Consider the following 26,824-nt stretch of genomic DNA (forward strand, 5'->3'; position numbering starts at 1 on the left):
AGGAATGTAAATCTCCCCCATCTCCCAGCCTCCTTCCCTGCCAGGCGGTCAGCTGCTAGGTGAGGAAAACAACAGCTTTAGTTCAGCTCACTCCTCCTGCCCCCCGTCCCCTGACTGGGGGTAGATCTGTGATTTTCTTTTCCCTCTCTGCCTCCCCCACCACAACAGCATCCTTGGAGGGATGGCTTCTCACTTCTCTGCAAGGTGCAGTGAAGTCAGAAAGCTCTGTTTCTCTTTTATCTTCAAATCATAGAAAATGTGGGCAATTTTGTGTTCTTTAAGGAAAAGCTCTTGTCTTGATCAATGGCTCTATGTATCAGCTGAAGGTCTTGACCCAGCTCATACTTTTACCCTATTGCTGCCCTCCGCCTCCAAAACACATGCACACTTACATGTGTTTGACTACTGCTCTGTCTGCAGAGACGGTTTCTTCTCAGATACATGTATTCCTCTCCTAGGGCTGGAGGCAGTTTGGCATCTGCATGGTGGAGCTGCGTTGACTACCTTGTCTTGTGATCTGGAGAGCATGCCAAGCTGGGTAGTGTGGGAGGGAGGGAGCTACCACCTCCCTGCCATGCCCTGCCCTCTCTGGCTGCTGTTTAAATAGTTACCAAAAAGAAAGAGCTTCTCTGCATTGTTGGATCCACTTTTTTTCACCACTCGGATGTAATGATTTAGGCTACCTGTTTACTGAAGTACTGCAATCTAATAGCCTATCAGATGACTAACAGCATGGGTAACATGGATCTTGAAGTATAAAATGGAATGATGTGGATAACAGTGGTAATGAGGCAGTCTTGAAAACAAAAATATATATGTTTTAAAGCATTACAATTGATTCATGTGTTCTTAGGGGTTACCTTTCTTTTCCAGATTTCACCTCTAGTAGAAATGGTGCATGGAGGCCACAGTTCACCGTATTCTCTCTTTTTTTTTCTTTCTTATTAGGAAAATATGCCTATAACATGTTAGATATGAAAACGACTGAAATTAGAATTCAATTAATTTCTGCTTTTGCTGAAATTCAGCTTTTGCTGTGATTGGTAAGAAATAGTCCAACTCATATCTCATAGAGTACTTCCATATACAATAAAGAAATCACGTTTGTCCTCAGAACTGAATGCAAGTGGGAGAGGTTTTCAACTTTTGGACTGTAATTTGTGATGGTAGAGATCACAAGCAGGTCCAGAAAAGACATGGACATACAATACTATAATACATTTTAGGGGTGAAAATGAGGCCCACTATATCTAAAATGTCATTTCTCTGCTCCTGAAATATACAAGTTAGCTGAATCAGCATTCTAGTGAAGTGACTTCTGTCAGTTGTTATTATGTTTGCTGAAACATACAGCCAGCATTTGGGGTACTAAACATATTGGCTTTTAAATGCTTTTTACTTGGAAGGATGCGAGGCTAAATCATTATCTGTTTGAGTTAACCAAAAGAACATGTATTCTGAAAAACTATACCCAATTATGGCACTGAAATATACCCTCACTGAATGATCTGGAGAAATATTTCCATGTATCTATATACCATAGGGTTTAAATTCAAGGAAACGAGAGGGTGTCTCGGTTTTCTTCTGTTACTTTTTAGGTTGTATCTCTTTAATGGCAATTGTTAAGCAATAGACAATTGCAGTTCATGCAGCAGCAGAAAGCAATCCCACAGAAATTGGAAGAATGTACAAAATTCCACCTACAGCTCTGTGTGGTGGGACTGGGGCAGAAGGAAGGTCAGCAAGTTTGTGGTTGCTAAGGGTTGTCAGTGCCAGGACAATACCAACTCATTTAAATAAACACTTAAAATAGACTCATGCAGAATTCAAGGGAGGCATTTCAAGACTTTCACCTGTATTTCAGATACTGCAGTCAGTTCTGCTAGTTTTAATCTTACAGCCACGTGTACTGTAAGCACTGTTTCAGCCTGAGGCTTCAGTCCCCAGTCTGTTGGTTTTGATGTTTCTTTGAGTGAAGCCGCTTCCAGGACTGTTGCTCCATGAGCAGAAATGCTACAGCAGTGGGTGAGACTGCCAATACCCGGTGCTCACCACATATGTGCATTGTCCCTTAAACTAAAGAACGAGGATCTCTCATAGTTCAGCCTGACCATTGAGTTTGAAAGGAAGGAAGGAGAGAAAATAAAAATAATTTGCAAAATGGTTTAAGTTGGAAGGCACCGTTGAAGGCTATCTAGTCCAATCCTCTGCTTGCAACAGGGCCGTCCTAGGTCATGTTGCTCAGTCCTTGTCTACTCACGTTTCGAGTATCTCCAAAGGTGGTGGTTCCACAGCCTCTCTGAACACTTGTTCCAGTCTTTGATGACCCTAATGGTGATTTTTTTTAAAAAAATCTGGTTGGATTTACTCATATTACAGCTTACGTCTGTTAATTCATCACAATAGTTGAGATTTGTCTAAAAGATGGGAAAATTTCAGCTATAATTTCTTGTATAAAGTCACTGGAAAACAAGAAGCAATTTGAATGGCAAAAACCCCTTTGCACAGAGAAAATGAACTGTTTGTTTCCTTCTAACATATCACTTGGTTTCTTGATAATCCACTAGAGCTCAGTCATTAGGCATGTTGTTATTGAACAAGACCAAGACCAAAGAACACTACAGGAAAAAAACAAAAAGGGGTTTAATTAATTTTTTTGTGTGTGGAATCTCCTTGATTTTTAAAGTCACTTTCACATCTAACATTTACTGGTATGTAATAAACATGATCATAAAAGATTGTTTCTACTAGTTTTACTGTTTAGTGGAATATGCAGAATCTGAGCTCTATTGCAACATAACAATTGAGTTGTATTACCTTTTTAACAAGGCTATTACCTTATTTAAAAAACTGATTAACACAGACCCTAAATGGACTTATTGAATATACTGTTTTTCTGTTGCATATGATAATATCTGGATCAGGTCTTTGATCCAGGAGTTGCTGCACTTCTCATCCTCTGAATGGCTCTGAGCTCTCTTTTGGTTATATCAGCTTCATCTTGAAGCGCTGCTTTAATAGCTTTTTTGGCTGCTTCTGTTGTTGTTACTTCTACCCTTAGGGCACTTCTTCAGCTTTCTCTTACATCTGTGTAGTCTTAGAGCAGCACCAACCACCATTTTATGCAGTTCCTGCTCCCTTCCTTCGAGTCTTTTTCTTTTTTTCCTCCCCCCCAGCTCATTCAGCATGGTGGCTGCTAGTTGGGCATCAGAATTATTCTAGGCTGGAGCTGGTTTTCTGGAGGACAGTCACATTCAGCTCTCTAACAGTGCTTAGTTAGCATTGCTTTAAGCTCCCTGAGGCCTTTCTCAGAAAGCTCAAAACGCCTTTGTGTATGCGGTTGTTCACCCAGCACTTTGCTAAACTCTGAATATATTCCCAGTGGGCCAGACATTTCTGGCTGGTTTGTTTTCATAAGCAAGAAGTTCTGTCTCAGTTCAGACATGTACTAGCTTTAGCTGATCACCTGGACAAAATACCCCTTAGCAAAAAAAGTCTTTTCTGCTCAGCAGTTTTCCTATACAGGTATACCATCTGCAATTCAGAGAAGACACCTAGATATCTGCTGAGCTCTGGGATTTTTGCTCCCCATTTTTCATCTCCCAGAAACTGAAAACAAAACTTTCTCTCTCTCCCCCCCCCCTTTTTTTAAGCACAGCAACTATGTATAATACCTGAAATATACAGCATGGTTACATCTACTTATATAAAACACTGACAAATCAGTAGAAAAAACTACATATTCTTCAATTGTTTGTGCTAGGGTTGTACCAGAAAATAATTTTTCCACTTATCTAAACTCAGTGTCATCCTTTTGTAAAGCTGCATTGAAGACCTCAGACTTATTGAACTGTGACATAATGGGTACATAAGAGGTCTTTTTGGCAGCCTCCCTTGGAGAACTTAGCCATAAAGTTTTCCTTAGGTTTTGTTTCATGTACAGCTAAGTTTCAACTTAGCTTGCTGTTGTCTGAAAGGAGAGGGCTTGGTACCTTCCCCCACATCTCACTGTGCAGTCCTTTCCTTACACTAGCTGTCACCATGCTGATTTAACTCGCAAGAAGAGCAGAACAAATTGCTTTTATTCCCTGGGCTATTTTTCTCCCATTTATCTGAGTTAAATTGACCTGTTATGCATTGGACAAGCCAGCAGGAGTGACAGGAACACGTGGCCAGAAGTGGGAAACAAATTTGACTCCTCAAATTCCAGTCAGACTCGATCTTTCACTCTGAAACTTACTCTGTTCCCTCATTATCCAAAAGATTGTCTGGTAGTTTTTCTTCCCAAGTACCTCAATTTTAAGTTCCTCTCCCTTGCTGTTTGTGTTTTCCTGGTACTCCAGACACCATCTGGTTCTTCACCGGGTAGGAAGCAATTCTTTGCTTCCCTCCATTTGCTGACTGATTGACTGACATGTTTCTGCATGAAACATCCTTTATATGACACTCTATTTTATAATAATCAGTATATTAATGTACCTCTGTGTATATATGGATATGGTAAATAAATGGATATAGCTCACTACTAGCTCTTGACTATGATGTTATTTAACTACATGGTGGTGTTAAATAATAACCTTGATGTTATTTAGCAACAGTGGTGACACTGTTTTTGGAAAAGTTGTTTTTTCTCCCATCTTCCTGGGACTGAAGTAACTTATTTTGTCCTTTTTTTCTCTCCTCCTTTCTACCTGTGCTCTTCACTTGTCTTGCAGGGCGTCATGGAAACCTGCCAGCTGCTAAGAACATCTTTGACCTTCTCCCGGTGCCACCATCGAGTTGATCCAGAACCGTATATTGATCTCTGTGAAAGAGACATCTGTGCCTGTACCCAGGGCATGGACTGTCACTGCTCGGTCTTCCTTGATTACGCAAGAAGCTGTGCTCACGAAGGAGTGATTTTGGATGGGTGGCCTGAAGAGAGCTCATGCAGTAAGATGACAGGATTATTCCTAGGCTGCTTATCCCAAATGAGATCATGACTGTCTTGCAGATTTATGTGCTGAAGCTAAAAGCAACTAGTGGCTTTTTAGGATGTTGATTCAGGCATGGCAGGTTAAAATCTGAAGTGCCTGTCACTTCCATTTATCTGAAGTGCCTTTGCTCGCTCCCACTTTCAGCTCTCCATCACCCACCTTTTTCTAGAAGTTGTTGTCCCTAAGGCAGGATTGTGTGAACCATATATGAAGAAGATCCTGAGCTGTTACAGATCCCAGTGTGGTATACAAAGTCAGTGAAGACTTATTTGATACACAAAGGTATAGACTAGAATGTTTTAGGAGCTATTTCACATATGGTTCAGAGGTGTGATGTTATCCAGCTTGTACTTGTAAGTCAGCATCCTCGTGAAAGGTTCTCCATAATGATTTTTCATAAAGACAATTGTTTTATCCTTTATTTGCTTGAGCCAGTTACATTGAAAATGGGATGCTGCCTTTTTTAAGCCAAATTGTGACTACGTTAGAGATCCTGATTGCATCCTGAAATGCTGTCTTTATTAGCCCAATGTTGCTGAGGTCAGAGGTCCTGATTGCATCTCTGCTAAGATTTTGCAACAAGAAAGTGCATAGATTGAGTGGGATGGACTGTGTTTATAGAGGAAAGGTCATGTTTGCACCCACCATTGATATACACATATACCTCCACTGGAGAACCTCGGTTAAATACATAAACGCACAAATGAATAACAATACTAAAAAATCTATCTTCTAATATGATGTTCTCAGTGATTTTTCCCATGTATTTACGTTACACAGGAAGGACAATTTTCTCAGGATGTTTCTGTAAATTGATTTCGTGGGGTAACTGATGATTTGTACTGACGACACTTTTGTCTCTGGTAAAGAAATTCTGCTATTGGCCACCACTGAAGAAAACTGTGCCTTCAGATTATGGTTAGGGCAGGAAGATACTGCCAAGAACTTGTTCAAGGGATTGTACACCAGAGGAGAGTCTTATTTCTAGCAGTAATTTTTTACCATTCCATTGGAACATAGAAGGGATCTGATGAAAACTTGTCTCCTTGCTCAGGGTGCAAGCCAGAGAACCCATTTTTGCTAGGGCTGTCTGTAAGTCTAACTAAAGCCACAAGTGAAATGAACCCCTCTCTGTTCCCAGGAGTTTTAGAACTCATTTCTAACCCTTGACTTCAGAAACCACATTTTTTCTGAGTCAGGAAAAAGAGATATGGCCTGCTGCCACAGCAGGAGCTTAATTTTCCATCACCCTTCATCTGTACTATGATGCTTTCTCGGGAGATGATGGTGATAGTTAATTTGGAGGCATGAAATGCTCTGCTGCATTGGAAGGGCTCTAGTGCTGGGCACACTGTACTAGTGCGAGCTGGTGCCCAAGCCCTGGAGCCACTGAGGGCAAGACCACTCCTTCATTATGTTCCCACCTCCTTCAATAGAGGATTTGCTGGGAAAGGGCAAGCTCTAATATTTTCTTCCTACTCCATGCCCACACAGTCTTGTGGGGTATGTCTATGCATCAAAATGAAGGAATGACTATAGCGTGTGCTTGTGCCTTGCCTAAGTAATGACAGCAGTGAAGATACCACAGCATGGGTGTTATCCTGTGCTGGCAGTTCTCTGGAGGAAGGATGGGATTTCAGGATCTTAACTGTCTCCCAGTTCTCTCTGGAAACATGGAACAGTGTAATTTCACAAATGAGTGGACAAACTGTATAGCTTAAAGGTACAGAACATGCTTGTCTATCCAAATTACTTGGATATTATTACAAAACTTCTCCTCATGTTTGATTGTTCTTAATGCACTTGGTTTGTGTTGTTAAGACTCAATTTATTAGAAAAGAAACTGGCTTTAGCTTCTAAGTATTTACTTCACAACCTGACAGATTATGGTATTGCAGCAAACTGAAAATCTTGTGTTTCTTAAATCTTAAATCTTCTACTTCTGGAGAAGATATGACCTTTCTGGTGTCTCTGTAGTTCAGCCTTTGATAATTAAGGGATTTATTTATTTAAGAGTTATTGGGGAATTTGTATTTCTAATTTCTTTTTATTTTTTCAGGGCCAAGATGTCCGGTTGGCATGGAGTATAAGGAATGTGTATCCCCTTGTGCCAAAACCTGCCAGAGCCTGAATATCAATGAAGTGTGTCACGGACAATGTGTTGATGGCTGCAGCTGCCCTGGTAATTTATTTACTGGGTTATTTACAGAGAAACATTTGGCAGCGATGCTACCTATTTTATTAGAAGAAGGAAGTCTGTGTCTTCCCTTAAATTTTGCTGAGATCAGAAACACTTTTATTTTCTGGGACCATGCTATAGAATAAACCAGTTTCTGTAATGCCTGTATGCTCACTCTATGAAAGGGCCATTTTTCAGACCCAACTAAAAAGTAAATGTTTCTGTGAAAATCAGCACTATCTAATACTCTATGATTGCCTGCCTTTCTTGGTGAGGGACCGCTTAACATTGACATATCTAGATTCCTTCTGAATTGCTTTTAGTTAGAAGCATCCAGTTAGAGGAAGAAAGAACAGAGAATATACTGAAGGCCTTTCTTACAGAAAAACAGTGCATGTAGAGCTCGCATCATAGTTCCAAAGATCTTAATGATTTTAGATGAATGATTTCATGTATTATAGAATCATTTGTACAGGCGATTTTATTGGCTTCAAGGGGGAAGCCCAACCATCACAGTCTTCCTCCTCTGTCTATTGTACTTAAGACAACTGCAGGAGGAGAGTTTTATTCTGCAAAGCTCCATATGCTCCCATTTCTAGCTGTTTTTTATTGGGGTTTTGGGGCTGTTTTGTTTCCTTGTTTGTTTTTAATAGGACTAGCTCTGCATTTCACCCTTCAAATCTGGACTTCGTGCAAATGCACGGACATATTTACTGTCCCCCGGTACAAGATACTAAGCATGATGGAGGTTTACAGAGAACATAATTTGGTTTCCAGAACAAGGCAGTGATGACAGTGTCAACCTTGTCCAAGGAGTTGTTACTGCATTCAGAACTTAGTAGTTTCCCATTTAGCTGCCAGTCTCTTACTTACGGGAAGTTCAAAGCTGTCAGTCTGTGGCAGGACCTGGGAAGGTGCACGTGGAGGGTGGCAAGTGATGTAACTAGACCCAGGAGCTTATTTTGTTGTGAAGGATATAGCTGTTATTTGGGCAGTCCTGGGAGTGTTGGTAAAAGATGAAGGAGACGAATCCACTGGCTGCACAAGGACTCTCGCTATATTCTTCTTTTGGTAGCTGCACTGGTCAGTTCGGCACAGCAAAGGCCTAAGCAGACAGGAACTGAAGAGCAGAGAAACAGGAGCTCAACAGAAAGGGTACTGTGTGAGTAACAAGTAGATAGGTAGAAGGAACTGCATGAAAAGAAATAACAACCAGCAGTTCAAAACTTTTACTGTTATTTGGTGCACTGTCAACAGGGAAGAACTTTGATTTGAGTTTCATAGAGAATCAGGAGGATCTACCAAAGGAATAGGGGAATTTTGGATTTAGGATGAGAATTATACCTTTGCTTAGCTTAGCTTCCCTCCAGTGCTCCAAGAGTAAAAGAATCTGCTCAACGAATGTTCCTTTTATTTTTTTCTTCCCTTAAATGCCCCACACAGTTACTTTAATTGCTCTAAATGGAATTACTATTGCCAGGAAAAAAGGCGGATGTTCTGTTTTCTTGTGCTCTCTGGAGAGCTGCACCACTCTTAAATGCTCAGATCTTGTTTTGAATATCTCTCACTGGAAGGATTTTCTCAACAGTAAAGATCTTTCCAGGCAGCTCTATGGGAAGAACGATAGAGAGGGGACTTACCTGTGTCTCACTGTCAGTGGTGACTGCTGCTGGCAGGGAAAAGGGCCAAAATCTCTACAGGTGATTGGAAGGAGTCACTCAAAGAGGAGGGAGAAGGGTTTTCAGCAAACAAAATATTTTGCTACAGCATCTCTTTTAAAAATGGAGGAATATAAACTATCTCTCAACATGGGAATCTAAGGGAAAGAAACTTGTCTTCACTTCTGCTGCTAGTTTATAGTGCAATCTTGAACAAGTCTTGTAACTTTTCTGTACCTCCGTTTATCTTTTTAAGATAAAGTACTCTATATATTAAATAGGTAATTATAATTGTGTAATATAGAAACTTCAGCAGTTGGATCCAAGTTGGTAAGTTGACCCTTTCACTTTTTGCTTCTGCAGAACTTGAGAAGAGAAACCCCTGCTCCACATGATAATGTTTCTTCTTCTCAGACCCTGTCTGCTAGACTTTATGGTGTCCAACTTTGTTTCTTCATTCCCTGCTTTGTCTCCTCTTCTGTCCTCTTGCAACAAATACAAAACCTGTCTGGACAGCCTTTACTGTAGTCAGTGAAGTGCATGTATTTTCCAACAGTCAGGTTTCTAGACCAGCTCTGATAAACCTTGATCGTGCTCCCCGTGATTGACTCATGTATGTTCCAATATAAGTGTGTTGGACTTGGGGACCTGGTAAGCAAAGAGCTCTTCTGGGACCACTAGAAATAATCCATTCAGCACATCTGAGGGAGAGGCAGCATTAGAAGGAAAGCAGACACCAGATGCCATGAGGTTTTTGGCAAGCCTCATTCTTTCTTATTGCTGTCTGTGACTAACTATGGATAATAATGCATATGAAGTCTTGCCAAAGTATATGAAGAACTAGAAAATCTAATTGTAGTTATGTTTGTGTCCCTCTGTGCGTGTGGCATGTGTATCTGCTGCTACCTGATCTATCCAGAGGGGAAGCTCCTTGACGGTGAACACTGCATTGAAAGCTCTGACTGTTCCTGCATCCACTCTGGGAAACATTATCCTCCTGGCTTCACCATCTCCCAGGACTGCAACTCATGGTAAACTCCGTGTTGCTTTGGCATGGTTGCTGTTGCTCTGGATAAATACTGCACACCGTTTAGTGACTGGTTTAGGTGATCTTTCTAGAGATGTCTTTCTACTTTTTAAAAATTTCTTTTCATTGGCAAAGGACCTGCTCTCTTATTGGAAATGCCAGCCCCTTCCAAGAAGTAAGCTGTTCACAAAGGCAAAATCAGCTCCGCTTTTAAAGGGTTATTTGATCTGATAGAACAATGTGAGGGTCATACTCCTTCAAACAATAGAGAACTACCTGTTTCCTGTGGATAAGACAGACCGGCAGGTTCCCATGTCTGGTTAGTGTCAGCGGTGGTGTCTTTGTTTTGACTTCCTACATTTATTTAAGCTCTAAACCCCATTTCTTTCCAAGAGGAGTTAGCTCAGGCACGTCCTTGGAATTTCTTGCAAAGCTAATGAATCTTCCCAGCTGCATGGCTCACGATTTTTCTTTCACTCATGAAGGCCAGCCTGAAGGGGAAGGCTAGCTGTCTAAAGAAAGGAAGGGGAATGAGTAATGTATTCCTGATCTGATTTTGTACAAGTGTGAACATATTTGTGGAAGGAGTTCAGACAACTCTGTGCCCAGATGTTTGCAATTACAGTACAGAAGGAGGACTCAGTGAAGGCCACCATATGCAGAAGACAGACAGTCTATGCATCATCACTGTTAATCAGAAGGTTTTCATTACTTGCACCATGTGTCACAGAATATGAACCTTAACCATGACATTAGCACTTTGTCTTTTTCCCTGGAGCTGTCTGTAGCTTTGAGCTTGGCCAAAATTGTTCAGCCTTAGTGCTCTTGGGAGATCAGTGTTGCCTTGATAGACTGTATTGTTCAAAAATGCTTCTTGTTCAACTTTTGATACCACTGTGGAGAACGTCATTCCATTGGCTCTGCAGTTACCATCCTCAATAAACTGACTACACACAAATGGTTTGCAAGGGCTAGGATAATTAAAGAAACAAGAAGAATCTAGCACCTATTGAAACTTAACTGATTTTGGAGATTCTAGGATTGTCTGGCATGGTCTCCCAAAGACCCAAGAATGACAGCTGTCTCAATCACTATCGGTGCATGTTACTGGTTACTAGTAGCGGCTACGGGGGATGGGACTAAATCCACCACCCAAAGACATTAAAGCAGAGACAATCCACCTCCTTGCAACTTGCATAGAAAGGGAAACTAAGCAAGAAGAACTTGAGTCGTCAGTGCGCTCTCAGAGTGGTGAAGGTCTGCTTTAGCAGAAGTCTAGCAGGCCACTGAAGTAAAGGGATTATTGCTGTCCTGGGACCAACTCATGAGGCCGTGACTGGAGTAGTGTGGGAAGTGCTGGGCACCCACAGCAAGAGAGATGATTATGGACTGGAGAGAGTCTTATGGAGGACACTGGAGATCATCACTGCAGGGGAGTTTATGATGCAAGGAGAAGCAAAGGGAAATAGATTTGTTTAAAGACTAATAGGGGAACTTCCACTGCCTAGAGGGCGTTGTAAAGAAGACAGGGCCAAACTCTCCTCAGAGGAAAACAGTGAAAGAATGTGAAGCAGGGGAAATTCCATTTAGACACAAGAAAAAATGCTTCCCCTGAAATGGCCCAGAGAGGCAGTGGGACCTCATCCTGGAGGTTTCTAAACTCAAATGGACAAATTCCTCAGCCACCTGATCTAGCTTTGAAGTTCCCTTCTTTGAGTGGGGGTTGTAGTATATGATTTTTCTGGAGGTCCCTTCAAACTATTTTTTCCTATGATTCTGTCATATTAATAAACATATCTCGAGAACTGCATTTAAAACTCATTCCACATCAGTGGAATGTAGTTGAAAACTCTATTAAACACAGAGCTTTGGCAGAGGAAAATAGAAGTTCTTGAGTTTTACAAGCATTCCAGCTTTCATTACCAGCAGTTGCTGTCGAATAATGGTAAGAAGGGATGAATATATTAAGAAATGAGGTTATAAGAGATGGAAAGGATGTTGGGGACTGGTCTAATTTGGAAAAAATTGCAACAGAATATTTGAATTAATGTACTCTTGCCTAACTTGTCGTATGTTTCCTAGCATCTGTCGACGTGGCACCTGGATCTGCAGCAATGGGGAATGCCCAGGTATGTTGGCTCTACTTTTTTCAGGTTTTGACAAGTAATCCTTGCCTACTACACTGCCACTTACATCCCACTTATATTTTTTTCCACACAAAAAGTGATTCTGTCTTTGTTCTTGCTTGCTTGCTCCAGTACAATCTAGATGGGATCATACTACCAAGTTCTTGTCATGAGACAAGACAGACATTGTGCGATGTGGTTTATGTGTAGCAATGAAAAATCCTGTTTGGTGAGAAGAATGATTCCTCTTTTGATTACTTAGTTTACCAAGATACAAGGGTCTATACATTCAGAGGATTGGCTTTCAGGTAGAGTGCTGGGTAAACTGCTGTGTTTCTTTGAACAGGTACTGTTCCCTGTTTGATTGCCTGAATCACCATACTTTTGCTGATGGGACAATATGAAGTACCGGGAGTTGATTGGATCAATCTTAATACCCCATGGGTTTGGGCTCTGATGGTCATGTTGCAGATGAAGGAGCTACAGCTCTAGGGAGCCTTCCATGGGTGGTGGCAGACTGGAGAGGCAGCTCTGCAGGTGTTCTTGCTCCCTTCCCTTCTGCTCTACCTCCCAAATTCACTGGTTCTGATGGCTGCTGTCCCATTTTTTTTTGCCTACATGTGGAATGTGACTTTTCATGCTGTGCATTAGCCAGCAAAGTGCTGCCTTCCTTATTTCCTCCTGCTGGTTCTGTGACCCCTCCTCTGTCTCAGTTCCTGCACTGTGTTCAGCCATGGAAAGGCCTGCTTGACCTGAAACAGCATTTGACTCTGCATTGTGAGTAGGAGTCTGCAGGCAGACAGCACGGCTTTTTATCTTGTTTGTTCTCTTTGCTTTTGGGAACTAAGAGTGGAAGGGATAAGAAGGAGACCGGGGGTTATGGCAGGACAGAAAAAGAGAGAGCAAGTTTTTTGGGTTTGGTGTAGTTTTTTTTTTTTTGTTTGTTTGGTTTTTTTTTGAGATGAGACTGTGTAGTCCTCACAAATTAGAATTACAACAGTGTTAAAATGGCTATTAAAAAGTCTGTCTATTAACATCAAGCTTGCCTGACTCGTCAGTGCTTCATTTCCTTGTGCTTTAGACTCAAAGAGCACTTGCCCCAAAGTGACAGCAGTAAAAAAAAAAAAGGGGGGGGGTGGGGTGTATGCAAATGCTCAAAATAGAATTGACATTTTTAGTGAGCTGTGCCAAACAGTACTGTGAGAAGTCCCGTGAGTGGGGTGCTCACTAGAGATCTCTCCAAGTGCAGCGAATCTCACCGTCTAAAACACAGAATCAAGGAGATAGCCTCAGCTACTTTCTTATGTCTTTTAGCTAATGGACAGGAGCATGTTTAGAAACAAGAAATAAGTCTTTTTCTAACTTCAGTTTTTACCTAGGTTATAGGTCTTAATGTCCCTGCTTTCTGGGCTACTATGAATACTATATGGGCCAAATTTTTATTCTCAACTCCAGCTATGTTTTCTTCATAGTGATTATAGAAATTAAGATAAGCCTGGTATTGAGGCTTGCAAACAGATGTTGATATACAGCTTTGTGCAAGATGGAATATAGCATTGCTGTCTTTTTCTGAGTTGGGAAGCTGTGCTGAATGAGCACAAGTCAAAAAGAAAGCCAGCTTATTTTTTGTACCTTAAGCCACTATATACAAGTCACTTGTCAGCTAGGCTTGTGCAAGACTAAAGCTTGTGTAAGTAAAGCTGTTGTACAGGTACCTGCTAATGTCTACTAACTGTACTGAGACAGTATGGGAAGGCAGCAAAGCCTCCCAAAGTAGCAGTCCTTGATGGGGACAATAGCCAAGTTTATATTGTTACCAGTCCTGTCCTGTCTCTATTTGAAGGAATATTGAAGCATATTTTTGGTTTTGGTTGGTTGTTTTTGCAACAAATATTGCTAAAATCATGTGTCACAGGAAGTTTATGTACTTAGACTCACATAAGGTCAAGTTAGTTCCATTATTTTTTTTACCAACTGGTTTGTCAGGAAAGGTTTCTTTTATATTGTGGGAATGAATTGCCTGTCTGTAAGTTTTGTGATAAAACTGGGCACACAGCTGGAGGTGGCACTTCAGAAGGCATTGCTGTGTCAGCCAACTAGAAATAGCTGGCTAGCACTAGTAAGAAGCTCTCAAGCTGATATCATAATTAAATTAATTATGAAGGCAGTAGGTTTCAGGAAAACTCATGGGATACATTACACCAAATGGAGTAGGTAGAGGGACTCATAAGAAGAGATTTTGCTGCAGGAAAGAGGTTTCCCTTCCAGGAGCAATGCCAAAGGGCTGGGACTTGTTGTGGCCAGCAGACCCTAGCTCTCCATGCTGCAAACCTGTCCTTTTTGTTCCTGGTTGCAGACAATGCCCTGGAAATCAAACTGCATGTAATATGGTGGATTATGCCTAGTTTTATTTAAATCTGTTCTACACATCAGATAACTAGTTAATTCACTCTGAAGTTGACTAGAATAACACCTCTTTTACCTTTGTCCACGTTTAATTGAACTGAAAGTAGGATTTCCCAGAGTGAGCTAGTAAATACCAAGCCGCTTTACTCTCCAGGGGGATGACAAACATCCAGCAGGTGCTGGTCTTTCCTTAGGGCAAGTCAGAGCTGTTCAAGGATCTGTGAGGTTGCACTTTAGCACAGGCTGGCCTAAGATGGTTAACCCTGAGTAATACATTGAAGAGGGAAATCTCCACTCGATGTTCATTAGACAGATCTTACGTGGGACTCAAAGACAGTGAAGAGAGAATAACTGACGGGGTTCACCTGCCAGCTTGTAACATTTAGCCTTTCTCCATCCTTTGTCAATGGCTTGCCAGTGTAGGCCCAGCACCTGAATTTTGTTCTGGACAAGGAGGTCTCTGCCCACCTCATTTGCCATGGGACCATCTGTAAGTGTGGTAGTGTTCTCATATGAAAGAAATTCTTTGCAAGCTCTGTGGAGTTGGAGCCTCCCTATGTGTTTGCAGGGGCCTTAGCATAACAGGGTACTAAATCAATCAAATCAAATTGTGGCATTTGAATACTGCCTTCTTGGAAATTAAAAGCCACAGTTTACCAAAACATTTTAAGATGTTGATATGTTTAAATAGCCTCTTTTTGTAGTAGAAGGGTGGGAAAGCCAGGCCTTCACATTATTCTGTAAGGACTTTAGATGTAGCTACTGTAACTATAGAATTATTTTTAACTTTATGCTATTTAATTAATATAATAGTTCAGCGTAAAGACCAGCATGAATTCTGCCCTTGGAAGAACCTAATGGTGATTATCTTTCACATCTTTGTTCTGATAAGGTATTTTTACTTCAGTGTTAGAAGAACTTATTGGTATTCAAGGCAGCCCAACAAAGGAATCAACACTTTTTGTGGGTTGTGTTCAAGGAGGCCATTGTGAAGAAGGCTTTCAGACACTGCTGCCTTCATAAAACCATACTGCAGTGCTCTAAAAACACCAGCAGAGAGACAAAGAGGAGACTCACAATCCACCAAGAGACAACTGTGAAACACAGACTGAGAATAAGGCACCTCTGCAGAAGAGCAGAGCAGAAGTCCAACAAGTCTTACTGCAAATTTTGATATTCAACTCTGTAAAAGTGCCTGCATTCTGCAGCCAGCTCCATGGATGCAGACATGCCCCACTGGGCTAAGTAGAAGTAGATTTAAAGTGTGTTATGTCAAGACGTTGCAAGCTCTGGCACAGGGGTAAAGAAGGCAACATGTCCCAGTGTATGGATTGTGTGACTAGTGGTGGGTAATGAGTGTCTTTCCCAGCTCTGCCAGTCTTAGGCATTGGTACTTCCACTCTCCGTGCCTCAGTTTCCCCATTGTATAAAGAGGGAAGCATAGTTCGTACATAAAAGAGTGTGGATTGCTGTTTAAAACTGGTTAGTGCCACCAGTACCCATCATTTAGGTGCTAGGTATGACCTAGGCTGTGGTGAATTTGAGTGACTGCACTGAATTTCCAGGGTCACTGAAGTATGTACTGCAGAAGAATCAAATCCGCTTCAGTGCAGAGAGCTGAGCTGTTCGCTGATGTCCTCATGACCCTCCGTTTGAAACATTATATAGGCTTTTCTGTAGGCATGTGTTTCAGCCCTTCAGTGTGGTTTATACCATATTCCCCAGCTTCTGTTGGCTGCTCGGCTCCTCTGTTACTACTGGTAATGACTTACAGGAATAAACAGTGAGATCTGCTTCTGGTCTGTGAACTTGGGCCTTGTGCAACCTGTTCCACTTGGCTGCTCTTCCCCGACAGTGGCCTGGGAGGATGGGAGGATTTTGCTTGCAACTGGCACTGGGGTCATTAATGGCACTCTGAATTTTTCAGGAGAATGCTCTGTCACTGGCCAGTCCCATTTCAAAAGCTTTGACAACAAGTATTTCACCTTCAGTGGAATTTGTCAGTACTTATTTGCCAAGGACTGCGTGGAAAATTCCTTTTCGGTGATCATCGAGACCGTGCAGGTAACAGCAGCCTCGGCTGGCGCTTGCGTGCCTCTGCACATGCTCTTGAGAGAGTGGGAAGGGCTGTGGGAGTATGATATGAATTGCAGCTGCACAGGCCAACAAAAGTAATTTTCCTATGAAATAATTTTGTTTAAAAAACAGATGCAGTCTTTCTCCTTCAGTTAATAAGTGTTTTGCTTCTCCTTGCTGCCATTCCCAGGAGCCTATCTGGAGACTGAGATTCATAATGAGATTTGGAGAATGAGCCCTCACCTCCTCTTTGCCAGCTGAACAAACAAATGCAGATGAGGGTGGCACCCTTGCAAAGCACTCTGAAGGCTGGTGCCTCGCTGATTCCCCAGGGAAAAGGCATTTCCTCAGACACCGAGTAGGGTGCACTGGCAGAATAGTACCTTGGGTTTCTTTCCATTAAGTCACATTGGCTGGCGATTTCTGTTGCTCACTAGCCAGTCAGCAGCTCCTGACTTGCTCCACCATCTGTCCTGAAGGATGTGAGAGAGGTGGCTGGAGGCAGTGGGTGGAGATGGCTGGAGAGAGACAGGAAAGGGAGCCAGGCCAGTGTAGGGAGGGGAGGAGACCCTGGAGGGGATGTCACAGGGAGGTTAACCTGGTCGTGAAATTAATCGACCAGTTGCACATGGGAATAGGTGAACTAACCTGGAGACTGAAAAGGGTTCTGAATCAAGCAGGGGGGAAGAAAGGGGATGGGGACGGATGAACTGAAGGCAGGGAGTGGTATGATGGAGTCAGGAGACTGACAGGAGCGAAGGGGAGTATCAGCCTGCCTTGCAGGACAGGAGCAACAGAGAAGTGACAGGCTGTGGAGGAACGGGGCGTGACGGTCATAGGCACCATCTATGTCTATACCCTGCATTAAAAAGCTCTGATAAAGCAGCTCTGAGGTCATCCATGCTTGAGAACTTGCAGAACGGGTTTTCACTGAAACTTCCCTTTCGAAACCAGGGAGGAGACCCAGGGGCCTGCAGTCCCTGTTCTTCATCTGCATAACCCACAGCCAGGGAAAATAAATAGTACAAGAGCCTCTGTCAGTGTGAACTGAGCAGCTGTTTCCCAGCCTGATGGGCTGTGCAGGGCAGCGTGCCCTTCCCGCCCCTGCTGCAGCTGGAGGGGTTGGATGCTGGGCACCAGACTGGGCACTCCCAGGGTCTGGTGAAAGGCACGGGGATTGCTTTCCAGTCTCCAAGACAAAGGAGCTGCTGATAGCTCCCTGGTGCATGATTAACAGGATAATGGAAAAAAGGCTGCCAGCCTGGTGTTTGTGGGATGCAGAAACTAGAGCCATAAAAACATTGAAACACTTAACACCTCCCAAATTAGATGTCAAAATGCCTTTTGGGAGCCTGGGTCTAAGTCACCAATAAAGTGATAACTTGAGGTTTGAGGCAAATTTTCCCTTCTCTGTAGTGTGCAGATGATCCTGATGCTGTGTGCACTCGCTCAGCTTCCATCCGAATCCGGGATATGGACAACAGCCTCATTAAAATGAAACATGGAGGAGGAATTTCACTGAATGGACAAGACGTACAGATCCCCTTGCTACAAGGTGTGTTTGCATGGTCTAACTCTGGCCAGCCACTGAAGGGCTGGCTACTTACTAGTGCTTTCTGTCATGCCTTAGCCCAGTTCAATCAAAAAGTGTTTTCAATACCAAATTCTCACTTGCAGCCTCTTCTAGAAGTTCTGTCATTCCAGCATCTCTCCATGCAGCTGACACATCTTGGCTCAGCTCCTCTAGAATCAGGAGAATTAAACTGGTCTGGATTTGAGAGACATGATCTTGAAAACCACTGTTGGTCTATGCTTTCAAAAATTATTATGTTTTATCCAGAAGCTTGAAATCCCTCCAGTTATCCTGCAAAATGTCACAGTTAATGCCCAAGGTTTTGCAGAATGCACATATATCCTCCCCTAGGGCTCCTGAGTGCCTTAAAGCAAAGCCTATGGGGAAATTCATGCAGCTGTAAACTACAGAGCAGGAACAAATCTTGGGAAGTGCGGAGTGGACATTGCTGGCACTCCTTGGTTTGGTAGACCTCAGTGCCCCCTGCTCTGTGGACCCACTCTGTTGGCCTGGTCACCGTGACACAGCAGTCCCAGGCAATAAAACACTGCATCTTGGCTTGACTGACTGACACTTTTCGTTTTCTTAAGGTGCCCTCCGTATCCAGCGCATGGTGAGGACTTCAGTTCGCCTTACCTATGGGGAAGATTTGCAGATTGACTGGGATGGTCATGGTGAACTCCTAGTGAAGGTACACTTTCTGTCTCTTTTATTTCTGTCTTTTTGCCCCCTCTTTCATCCCACCCAAACATTACAAAGATTTTCTTGTCTGAAGTGAGAAATTGCTTTGTATTGCATGTAAGGAATTCCATTCTCTTTTGCTACCCCCGGAGTGATATACAGGTCCTTTTGTATTCTGAAACAAATGTTTTCATCCTACAGCATCTTGGTAGCTTCCCCCCCCCCCCCCCTTTTTTTTTTTTTTTGTGCAATGACAGCCTTTTTTAACCATGAATAGTTTTGTGTTTTCTTCAGCAGATATCCTTCAAACTGGATTTTTGCTTTCATTTGCTTTGACTGTTGTGACTATAGCAATGGGGTTGTACGACTTAAAATAAGGGAAGAATATGCTCCAGGGACACAGTTACTCATCATTTCCAGGAAAAAATCAATTAACCATTACAAGATATGTTGCATACTCCTTCCACTCTGAGGAATGTTGAAAGTCATCCTTGATTAACAATTAGGGTTTGTCTGTGCTGCAGATCGCAGCGGAGTGTAGAAATACCCAAACCAGGTTTAAGAGAAATGAGCTGTAAGGGAAGCAGTCTAGCTGCAACAGCAGAAAGCTTTACAGAAACCACTTTTTTCTTTTTTTCTTTTTTTTCTTTTTTGTGCATGCATTGCACGCTGCAGAACGAGTTGCAGCACAGAAAAACCTGTGAGGAAAGGGGAGAAGATTATTTGCTGTAGAATAGTCTGCTCATAGCTGATAAACCATCACCAGCCAATCAGCTAAGCCATTGTTACCCTCTTTCCTCCTACAAGAGGCTGTTCTCATTTGATTGGTAGGTCTCAGGGACTGCAAGTGTTGTCCCTGAATACTCCTGCAAGTGTGTTCACTCCCTCAGCAGTATGAGTCCACCTGTAGTATTGCTTCCTTGTGGATGACCTGCAGGCTATGGGTACTAAGTCAGGGCTTTGTGCTCCTGTGTAACGCTGGGCGGCTGCGGACGTGCATGTTCCTGCTGTGTTTGCAGAGGCGGGTGCTTAACCACAGCCCTGCTGCCTTAGAGCCCCACTTGTAATAGGGGCCCTGCAGCTGGGCCCCATGTGGGGTGGGTTTGCTCACTGAGAAGAGCGTTGCCAAGAGAGCTGGCTTTCCTGGGGTTACTGTTTCTAACAAGCAGGGAGCGCCACCATCTCTGAACCATGACATTGCTTGTGCACTCTCTTCACCTGGCCCAAAGTCTGGTTTAAATGTTACATCTGGCACAGTGTAAGGGTTCATGAAAGCTAGTTCAGAAGTGAGTAGAAGAGCTGAAAAGACAACAGAGAAGAAGGTCAAGAATAACGTTAGAAAACATCTGTGGGTTTTTTCTTGTTTTGATCTACCCTGTATCTCTGTGCTCCAAGGGTCCTAGAGCTGTTTTCTAGGCTGAGAATAATTCAGTTCAGTACCTTGGCACTCTCAGAAGTTTTGGCTTTCTTCAGCACTCAGAGTATTTTTCTGCCTGGTCAGAGACCTGTATAGCCTGGCAAATTCTTTCTTACAGTTAAAACAAATTAATTTTCTGCTCCAGATCTTCTACCCATAAAAGCAGTGGAAGTTTCTCCAACTGTTTGTGTTTGTTCAGTTCTGCTCTGAGCTCCTCCCTTGCTGGGTATCTAAAGCATCTTTTTAATTTGTGTTAGAGTTAATTTGTGCTGGATTTGTAGACTGACCTGTTGCCAAGTATTTCTGACAATTGGGGGAAGTGATACACTTCCATTACCTTGGCCAGACTTCTGGTAAAAATTCTTTCTGTGTTCCTCAAGAAGGATCTCCTTTCTGTGACCACTTGATATTTGTGATTTGAGCTTCCACTCAAAAATACGTCAGAATTTAGATTTGTATCCAAGTGCAGAGTACGTGAAGAAGTAGCTTCTTTGTCCATTGGAGTAATAAGGATATATATCCCCTAATAATTCATGGTTGTTCCTTTTGATGCTGCATATTTACTCTCTGACCACTGTGTTCAAAAGGAGGGTAGTATTAGTTCATATTTTGGAGAATGTTTTTATTTTTAATTATACAGAAAACCAGTTTTCATCAAAAATGTGTTTTCCCAGCTTTTTCTGGTCTGTTTCACTGGTTTCTCCTGCCAACCTGACTCAAGTAGCACTCTAGTAAATGCATACAGAGAGCAGCTGTAGTTTTAAAGCACTGAGTCAGCTCTGGAGGACAGTTGGTAGTACTTGTGATGTATCAGGTCTTTACTTCTAATAGAAACTGTCAGTTCCTATTAGAATAAAAGATATTCGGGTCTTTGTGTTGCAGAGGTTTCTTAGGAGACTTCCCTGTTTACCTCTAAGTTTAGGGTGTCATTTCAGATGTCCCTTGATTTGCAGTAAGAATAAGGCAGGGTGAAAAGCACATCTGCTACGTGCGTTGCTTGCAATGCTGCTTTTAGTGCATCATAAGTTTCTCTAGGCAGGAGGAAGCTCTAATGAGGTAATGTAGCTTTAGGGGTAGTAGTCTCTTCCTTATTTATTAATGGTCCTTTACGTTGAGGGAAACAGCTCCTCCAACATTGTCCCTGTTCTCTGACAAAACAATCTGTTTAAATTTTCTTCATCTTCAAATTTTCTTTTAAAATGTGAAATGGCTTCAGATATCTTTTTCCAAATTACCATTGAAAATGTAATCATCTCACAATATTAAGAAATGCAACTCCTACTGTTGCCCTATTCATTTATATGAATGAAGGGGAAAACAGGGAAAGACTAGACTGGAGTGCTGATCAAGGCACAAAAGTAAGCCATTTTTCTTCTAGTCAAGTTCAGTTACCATCTGAAATTATCACTGTACCATGCAAAAATTGTCCTGCTGCTTCTAATAATAGCATGTTTGTTAGAAGTTTGAAAATGTAGTACAATTAAATTGTGTCTATAGTGTTTTAATATGTATTTGAGAATTTCCTTGACTCTTAAATTGTGTATGGTTCATTCTTTAGAAAAAACTTGTTATACAGTGGTGACCTATTCTGAAGGATGACAAGGCTAATGTTGTGTCCCTTAGCTGTCTACAGTCTATTCTGAAAGGATGTGCGGGCTATGTGGAAATTACAATGGTAACCAAGGGGATGATTTTCTTACACCTTCTGGCATGGTCGAAGCTCTTCTGGAAGATTTTGGAAATTCCTGGAAGCTCAATGCAGACTGCCAAGACTTGTCAAAACAAGACAGTGACCCCTGCAATCTCAATCCTCGTTTAGGTACTTAACTCCATCCAAAGCTAGAGTGTACAGCAAATTGTGAACTTCCATTTTACATAACAATAAAAAATAAAAATAAATAAAAGAAAAATAAAGACAAAGCTAGTGTTGCCTGCATTACCAGTGGGGTGGCTGTAATCTCTGCTTAAGAAAAAAAAAAAAAATTAAAAATAAAGGCAAAACCCCTAAACAAACAGAGATATGCTGATTGACACAGGCTTCCTGAGGAAAATGTAAAGTTTTGTGAAAATTTAAAACAGAAGTCAGTAATGTGGGATCATGCTGCTGTTCAGTTTGGACCACAGTCAGAGTTAAAGCATCACAGCCACCGCACAAACTTGTGCCACTGAAACTACTCTTACAAGTGATAGCAATACTGTGTTTATTCTCTGGTTGGACAAAACACCTGTTGTCTTCACCCCTCTGTCCTTACACCTTATATACTTTTCCTGATCCCTTGTCTCCCTTCTTTTACTGCATCTCAACAGACAGCCTTCCTCTTTCCCACCATACTGCTTGGCTGTCCTGGCTGGACACAGGGAGAAATTCTCAGAGCAATTTTCTTGTCCCAGGTGTTAAAGCAAGCTCTGATTTCTCAGAGGAGCAAGTACACAGAAAATTTTATGGCCATAGATCAGAGCAGGAACTGTAGATTCGTAAATGTAGTGCAGCCTAAGAAGTTTAATTTTGCAAATATAAAAAGCAGCAGAAAGCAGAGGCCCTGTAAAAGGAAGTACATCACCAGAAATAGTGGTATCAGGTTATAAAAGCATTGCTTTTCCTTGTTTTGTTTTACTAGTGAAACATTATTCTTGCAGTGGAGCTTGTGAGCTATGATGCTATCTATGCCTACTTGATCTTAATTTATTCTTCTGTGTATTTTGGTTTTTTTTACAAAAGAAAAAGTAAATGATTACTGTGGCTCTTCTAGCTTTTCTTGAAAGCCACTGATTGATTCAGTGCAAGCATGTAATTTTTCTCTTTTTAGCCAAATACGCTGAGGACTCCTGCTCAATTCTGATGTCTTCTGCATTTGAACCCTGTCACCATGAAGTCAGTCCCACTCCCTATGTGAAGAACTGCCGCTTTGATGTTTGCTCCTGCTCCAATGGCAAGGATTGTCTGTGCTCTGCTATTGCTAATTATGCAGCAGCCTGTGCTAGGAAGAACGTCCTGGTCCAGTGGAGGGAACCTGACTTCTGCCGTAAGTGAAAGGCCCAAAACGTGTTTATTTTCCTTGCCTTGAAGGAATTTCTTGGTAATGTCAGATGAGAACTCTAGAATGAGATGATTTCTGAAAGGTGCCACATCTTTCTTTTGGCAAATGATGAGAGAGTGTATCTTTCCTCCACTCTAGCAAGGATGCAAAAACTGTTCACAGAGGCTGCTCAGCACTGGGGGAGAGAAGCAGTCATCTGACATACGTCAGCAGAGCTTTTGACTGGATTTCTGTTTTCAGCAGTATTTAAATTCCAGCTACTCACCTGGAAACTTTCTGAATATCCCAGGGTAGGAATCTCCAAGGGATTTGTAGTAATGTGTGAATTTCTTTTTTTGTACCTCCTTCTTTTGAGGCCAACCTTCCCAGATCCTGATCTTGTCAGTGACTCCTGACTTCAGCCGAAGTTGAGGGTATGGAGGAAGGACAAAGGCAGGTACTTGGTCAAGTGTTACCATAGAACAGAACCATAGAAGTATAGACAAACTTATATCAGAAGGGACCTCTGGCAGTCTTCTGGTACAACCCCTGCACATAGCAGGGCTAACTTACAGCCTGGGGTCTTGACTGGACAAGTTTTGAATGTCTCCAAGGATGGAGATCCCACAACCTCTCTGGCATCTCTCAGCAGTTTGATTATCACCCTGTCAGTGCAGAGGTCTGAGATCTCTGTCAGATCTCATTTCACGTACACCATTCACGTAGTGTATGAACATAATTTTTCTAACCACATATGATCTCCTTTCCTTCTTCTCACTGTAAATTCTAGTGTGAATTGGCAGCTGGTTTAAGATGAGATCCTGAACCTTGATCAACAGGCTGTGGGTGGCACCACTTAGCTACTCAAACAAGAGCTTTGTCTGTGGCATTTTATGTAGACATTTAACTTCTATGAAAGTCAGCAAGACGAGTTTTGAATTCCCCTGAGGATTGTTTGCAGGATTTTACCTGTAATAAATAGCAACCCTGGTTTAAAAGCTTGCAGTCTAAAAGGTGAGATGTTGCAAGAGGATAGAATGAAAATTCAGACTGCAGGTTTGGGTTGCAGAGGTGAGGTGACAGAAGGAGAAGGTATTTTTGCATAGATCAGTCCAGTGCAAGATTAATAGCCAAACTGCTAAGAAGCTGGAGCAGAAGTAGTCAACAAATTTTATTTCTTTTCTTTCTCTGTTAGGTCAATGTGGTAGGAAAAAATCCATTGCAGTGGAATTTTGATGGAATGTGGGCACACTTTTCCCCATAAATATTTGTGAAATGGATGTTTTTCCATTTTCCCGAGCAACTTTGCTATTAAGGAAAGAAGACAATTGAAAATTTTGGGGAAAAGCATGTATGCTTGGCAGCCTTCCAGATCTGTTCTGCTACTTCATCCCAAACAGGGGGTGGGAAAAACATTTATAAACTGAGTGTTTAGAAATTGGAAGAGAGAGAAGTCACTGCCCTTGCAGCTGGTCAGGTCTGTAGCTGTAAGGTCAGTGACTACAGCTTCTGCAGGCCAGAGAGTATTTACTGCGAATAAGAACAAAACCAGTTTATGTTAAACTGCTGCATGGTTTCATAATATTTTACCTAATTTATGTAAATGTTCAGATAGTGGAACAGTAATGTAATAAAAATCCTTTTAAAAATGTGCAGGTCTGGAGGCTGAAAGAAAGAGCATCGATAATGCACCATTATTCTTTCTGTAATTGAACAAGTCAATTTTCACAATTAATCTTTGATAGTGCAGAGCTGCTTCCTCCTTTCTGTGCATTACAGAGAGCTTTATGCTCTCATAAAGTGACGATTTCCCTGATTGCAGATCCATCAGCCCCCATTAAATAATCCTGATGCCCCAGACATCTCCTGTCACATGAAGGAGAACAATCCCTCTTTTAATGGGCTTGAGACGTGAATGTGCAGGTTGCATAATTTCTGCTGATGGCCCAGTGCACTGAACACGTGCTCTGCTCCTGCCTTGGCCAACAGAGATTCAGTTTCTTGGGAAATGACTTGACAGAACCAGTTTGCTTGATTTGAAGTGCATAAGTGGTAGGGAGGTAAGTCATTAGTGCAGCACAACATTTCTGCTCTGTGTCAAGCTAAGCAGCGCATTCATCTCCCATGTCTTTGAAATTATTTTAGTTGCAGTTTGATTGTTTAAGAGCTTGTACCCTTGCAGCCCACCATGAATAAGCAACAGCGCCAATCCCTTCATGCTGCATGGAAGAAGCAGGTAGGCCATACTGTAAAGGGCTGTCTCTCTCATGCACATGCATGTAAAAAACTGGGTAAAAAACTGGCTGGATGCCTGGGCCCAGAGAGTTGTGGTGAATGGAGTTAAATTTCGTTGGTGGCTGGTCACAAACTGTGCTCCCCAGGGCCCAGTACTGGGGCCAGTTTTTAGTATTTTTATCAATGATCTGGATGAAGGGGTTGAGTGCACCCACAGTAAGTTTGCAGACAACACCAAATGGGGTGGGAGTGTCGATCTGCCTGAGCGTAAGACACCTCTGCAGAGGGACCTGGACAGGCTGAATCGATGGGCTGAGATCAACTGTATGAGGTTCAACAAGGCTAAATGCCAGGTCCTGCACCTGGGTCACAACTCCATGCAACGCTACAGGCTTGGGGAAAAGTGGCTGGAGAGCTGCCTGGCGGAGAAGGACCTGGGGGTATTGGTCAATAGCTGTCTGACCATGAGCCAGCCGTGTGCCCAGGTGGCCAAGAAGGGCAACAGCATCCTGGCTTGTGTCAGAAATAGCGTGGCCAGCAGGATTAGGGAAGTGATTGTGCCCCTGTATTCAGCACTGGTGAGGCTGCACCTGGAACACTGTGTTCAGTTTTGGCCCCCTCACTGCAAGAAAGATATTGAGATGCTGGAGTGTGTCCAAAGAGTAATGGAGCTGGTGAAGAGCCTAGAGAGCAAGTCTCATGAGGAGCAGCTGAGGGAACTGGGGTGGTTTAGCCTGGAGGAAAGGGGGCTTGGTGGGAGACCTTATTGCTCTCTACAAGTACCTGAAAGGAGGTTGTAGTAAGGTGGGTGTTGGTCTCTTCTCCCAGGTAACAAGTGATAGGACAAGAGGAAATGCCTTCATGTTGCACCGGGGGTGGCTTAGATTGGATATTAGGAAAGATTTATTCACTGAAAGAGTTGTCAAGCATTGGAGCAGGCTGCCCAGGGAAGTGGTTGAGCCACCAGCCCTGGAGGTATTTAAAAGGTGTGTAGACATGGTGCTTAGTGACATGGTTTAGTGATAGACTTGGAAATGTTAGGTTAATGGTTGGATTTGGTGATCTTAAGGGTCTTTCCAACTTAAATGATTCTATGATTCTGTGTCTCGCGTGTATATGTGTATGTATGTATTTTGTCAAAGGGGAGTCAGTCAACACATCCATAGATCTTTCTTCAGGTTTTAGGACCTGTTGATAAGCCCACTACTTTCCTTAGTGTGTTGGTGCTGAGGTAGTTTATTGTCTTTGCATGGCTTCTGTGGGACGATTTTATGGGATAAATCCAAGATTGGTGAAGCAGAGAGTAGGGAATTAAGGGTAGGCTCTGAGCAGCATTTGAGGATGGCTGTGTCACATGGTGTGGCTCAGCATGCCAGCTGGAGCTGGTGGAGCAGCTGTGTTAAGTCTAGTCCTGACAGGGTGTGTCTTCACTCAGAGCCTCTAAACTAGGTGT

The 26,824-nt window shown here is 42.4% G+C and overlaps 1 protein-coding gene across 1 annotated transcript in view; it reads left to right on the top strand.

Moving 5' to 3' along the window:
- VWF (von Willebrand factor) overlaps nt 1-26,824 on the top strand; it is a 140,722-nt gene that overhangs the window by 14,999 nt on the left and 98,899 nt on the right. Inside the window, exons 7-15 of the mRNA XM_009513179.2 lie at nt 4,716-4,932; nt 7,036-7,158; nt 9,733-9,844; nt 11,923-11,969; nt 16,300-16,436; nt 17,865-18,003; nt 18,612-18,712; nt 21,743-21,938; nt 22,927-23,142. Coding sequence (XP_009511474.2) covers nt 4,716-4,932; nt 7,036-7,158; nt 9,733-9,844; nt 11,923-11,969; nt 16,300-16,436; nt 17,865-18,003; nt 18,612-18,712; nt 21,743-21,938; nt 22,927-23,142 — 1,288 coding nt within the window. The remainder of the gene's footprint in view (nt 1-4,715; nt 4,933-7,035; nt 7,159-9,732; nt 9,845-11,922; nt 11,970-16,299; nt 16,437-17,864; nt 18,004-18,611; nt 18,713-21,742; nt 21,939-22,926; nt 23,143-26,824) is intronic.

The sequence above is a fragment of the Phalacrocorax carbo genome, chromosome 1, assembly GCF_963921805.1.
Source record: "Phalacrocorax carbo chromosome 1, bPhaCar2.1, whole genome shotgun sequence".
Taxonomy (NCBI): domain Eukaryota; kingdom Metazoa; phylum Chordata; class Aves; order Suliformes; family Phalacrocoracidae; genus Phalacrocorax; species Phalacrocorax carbo.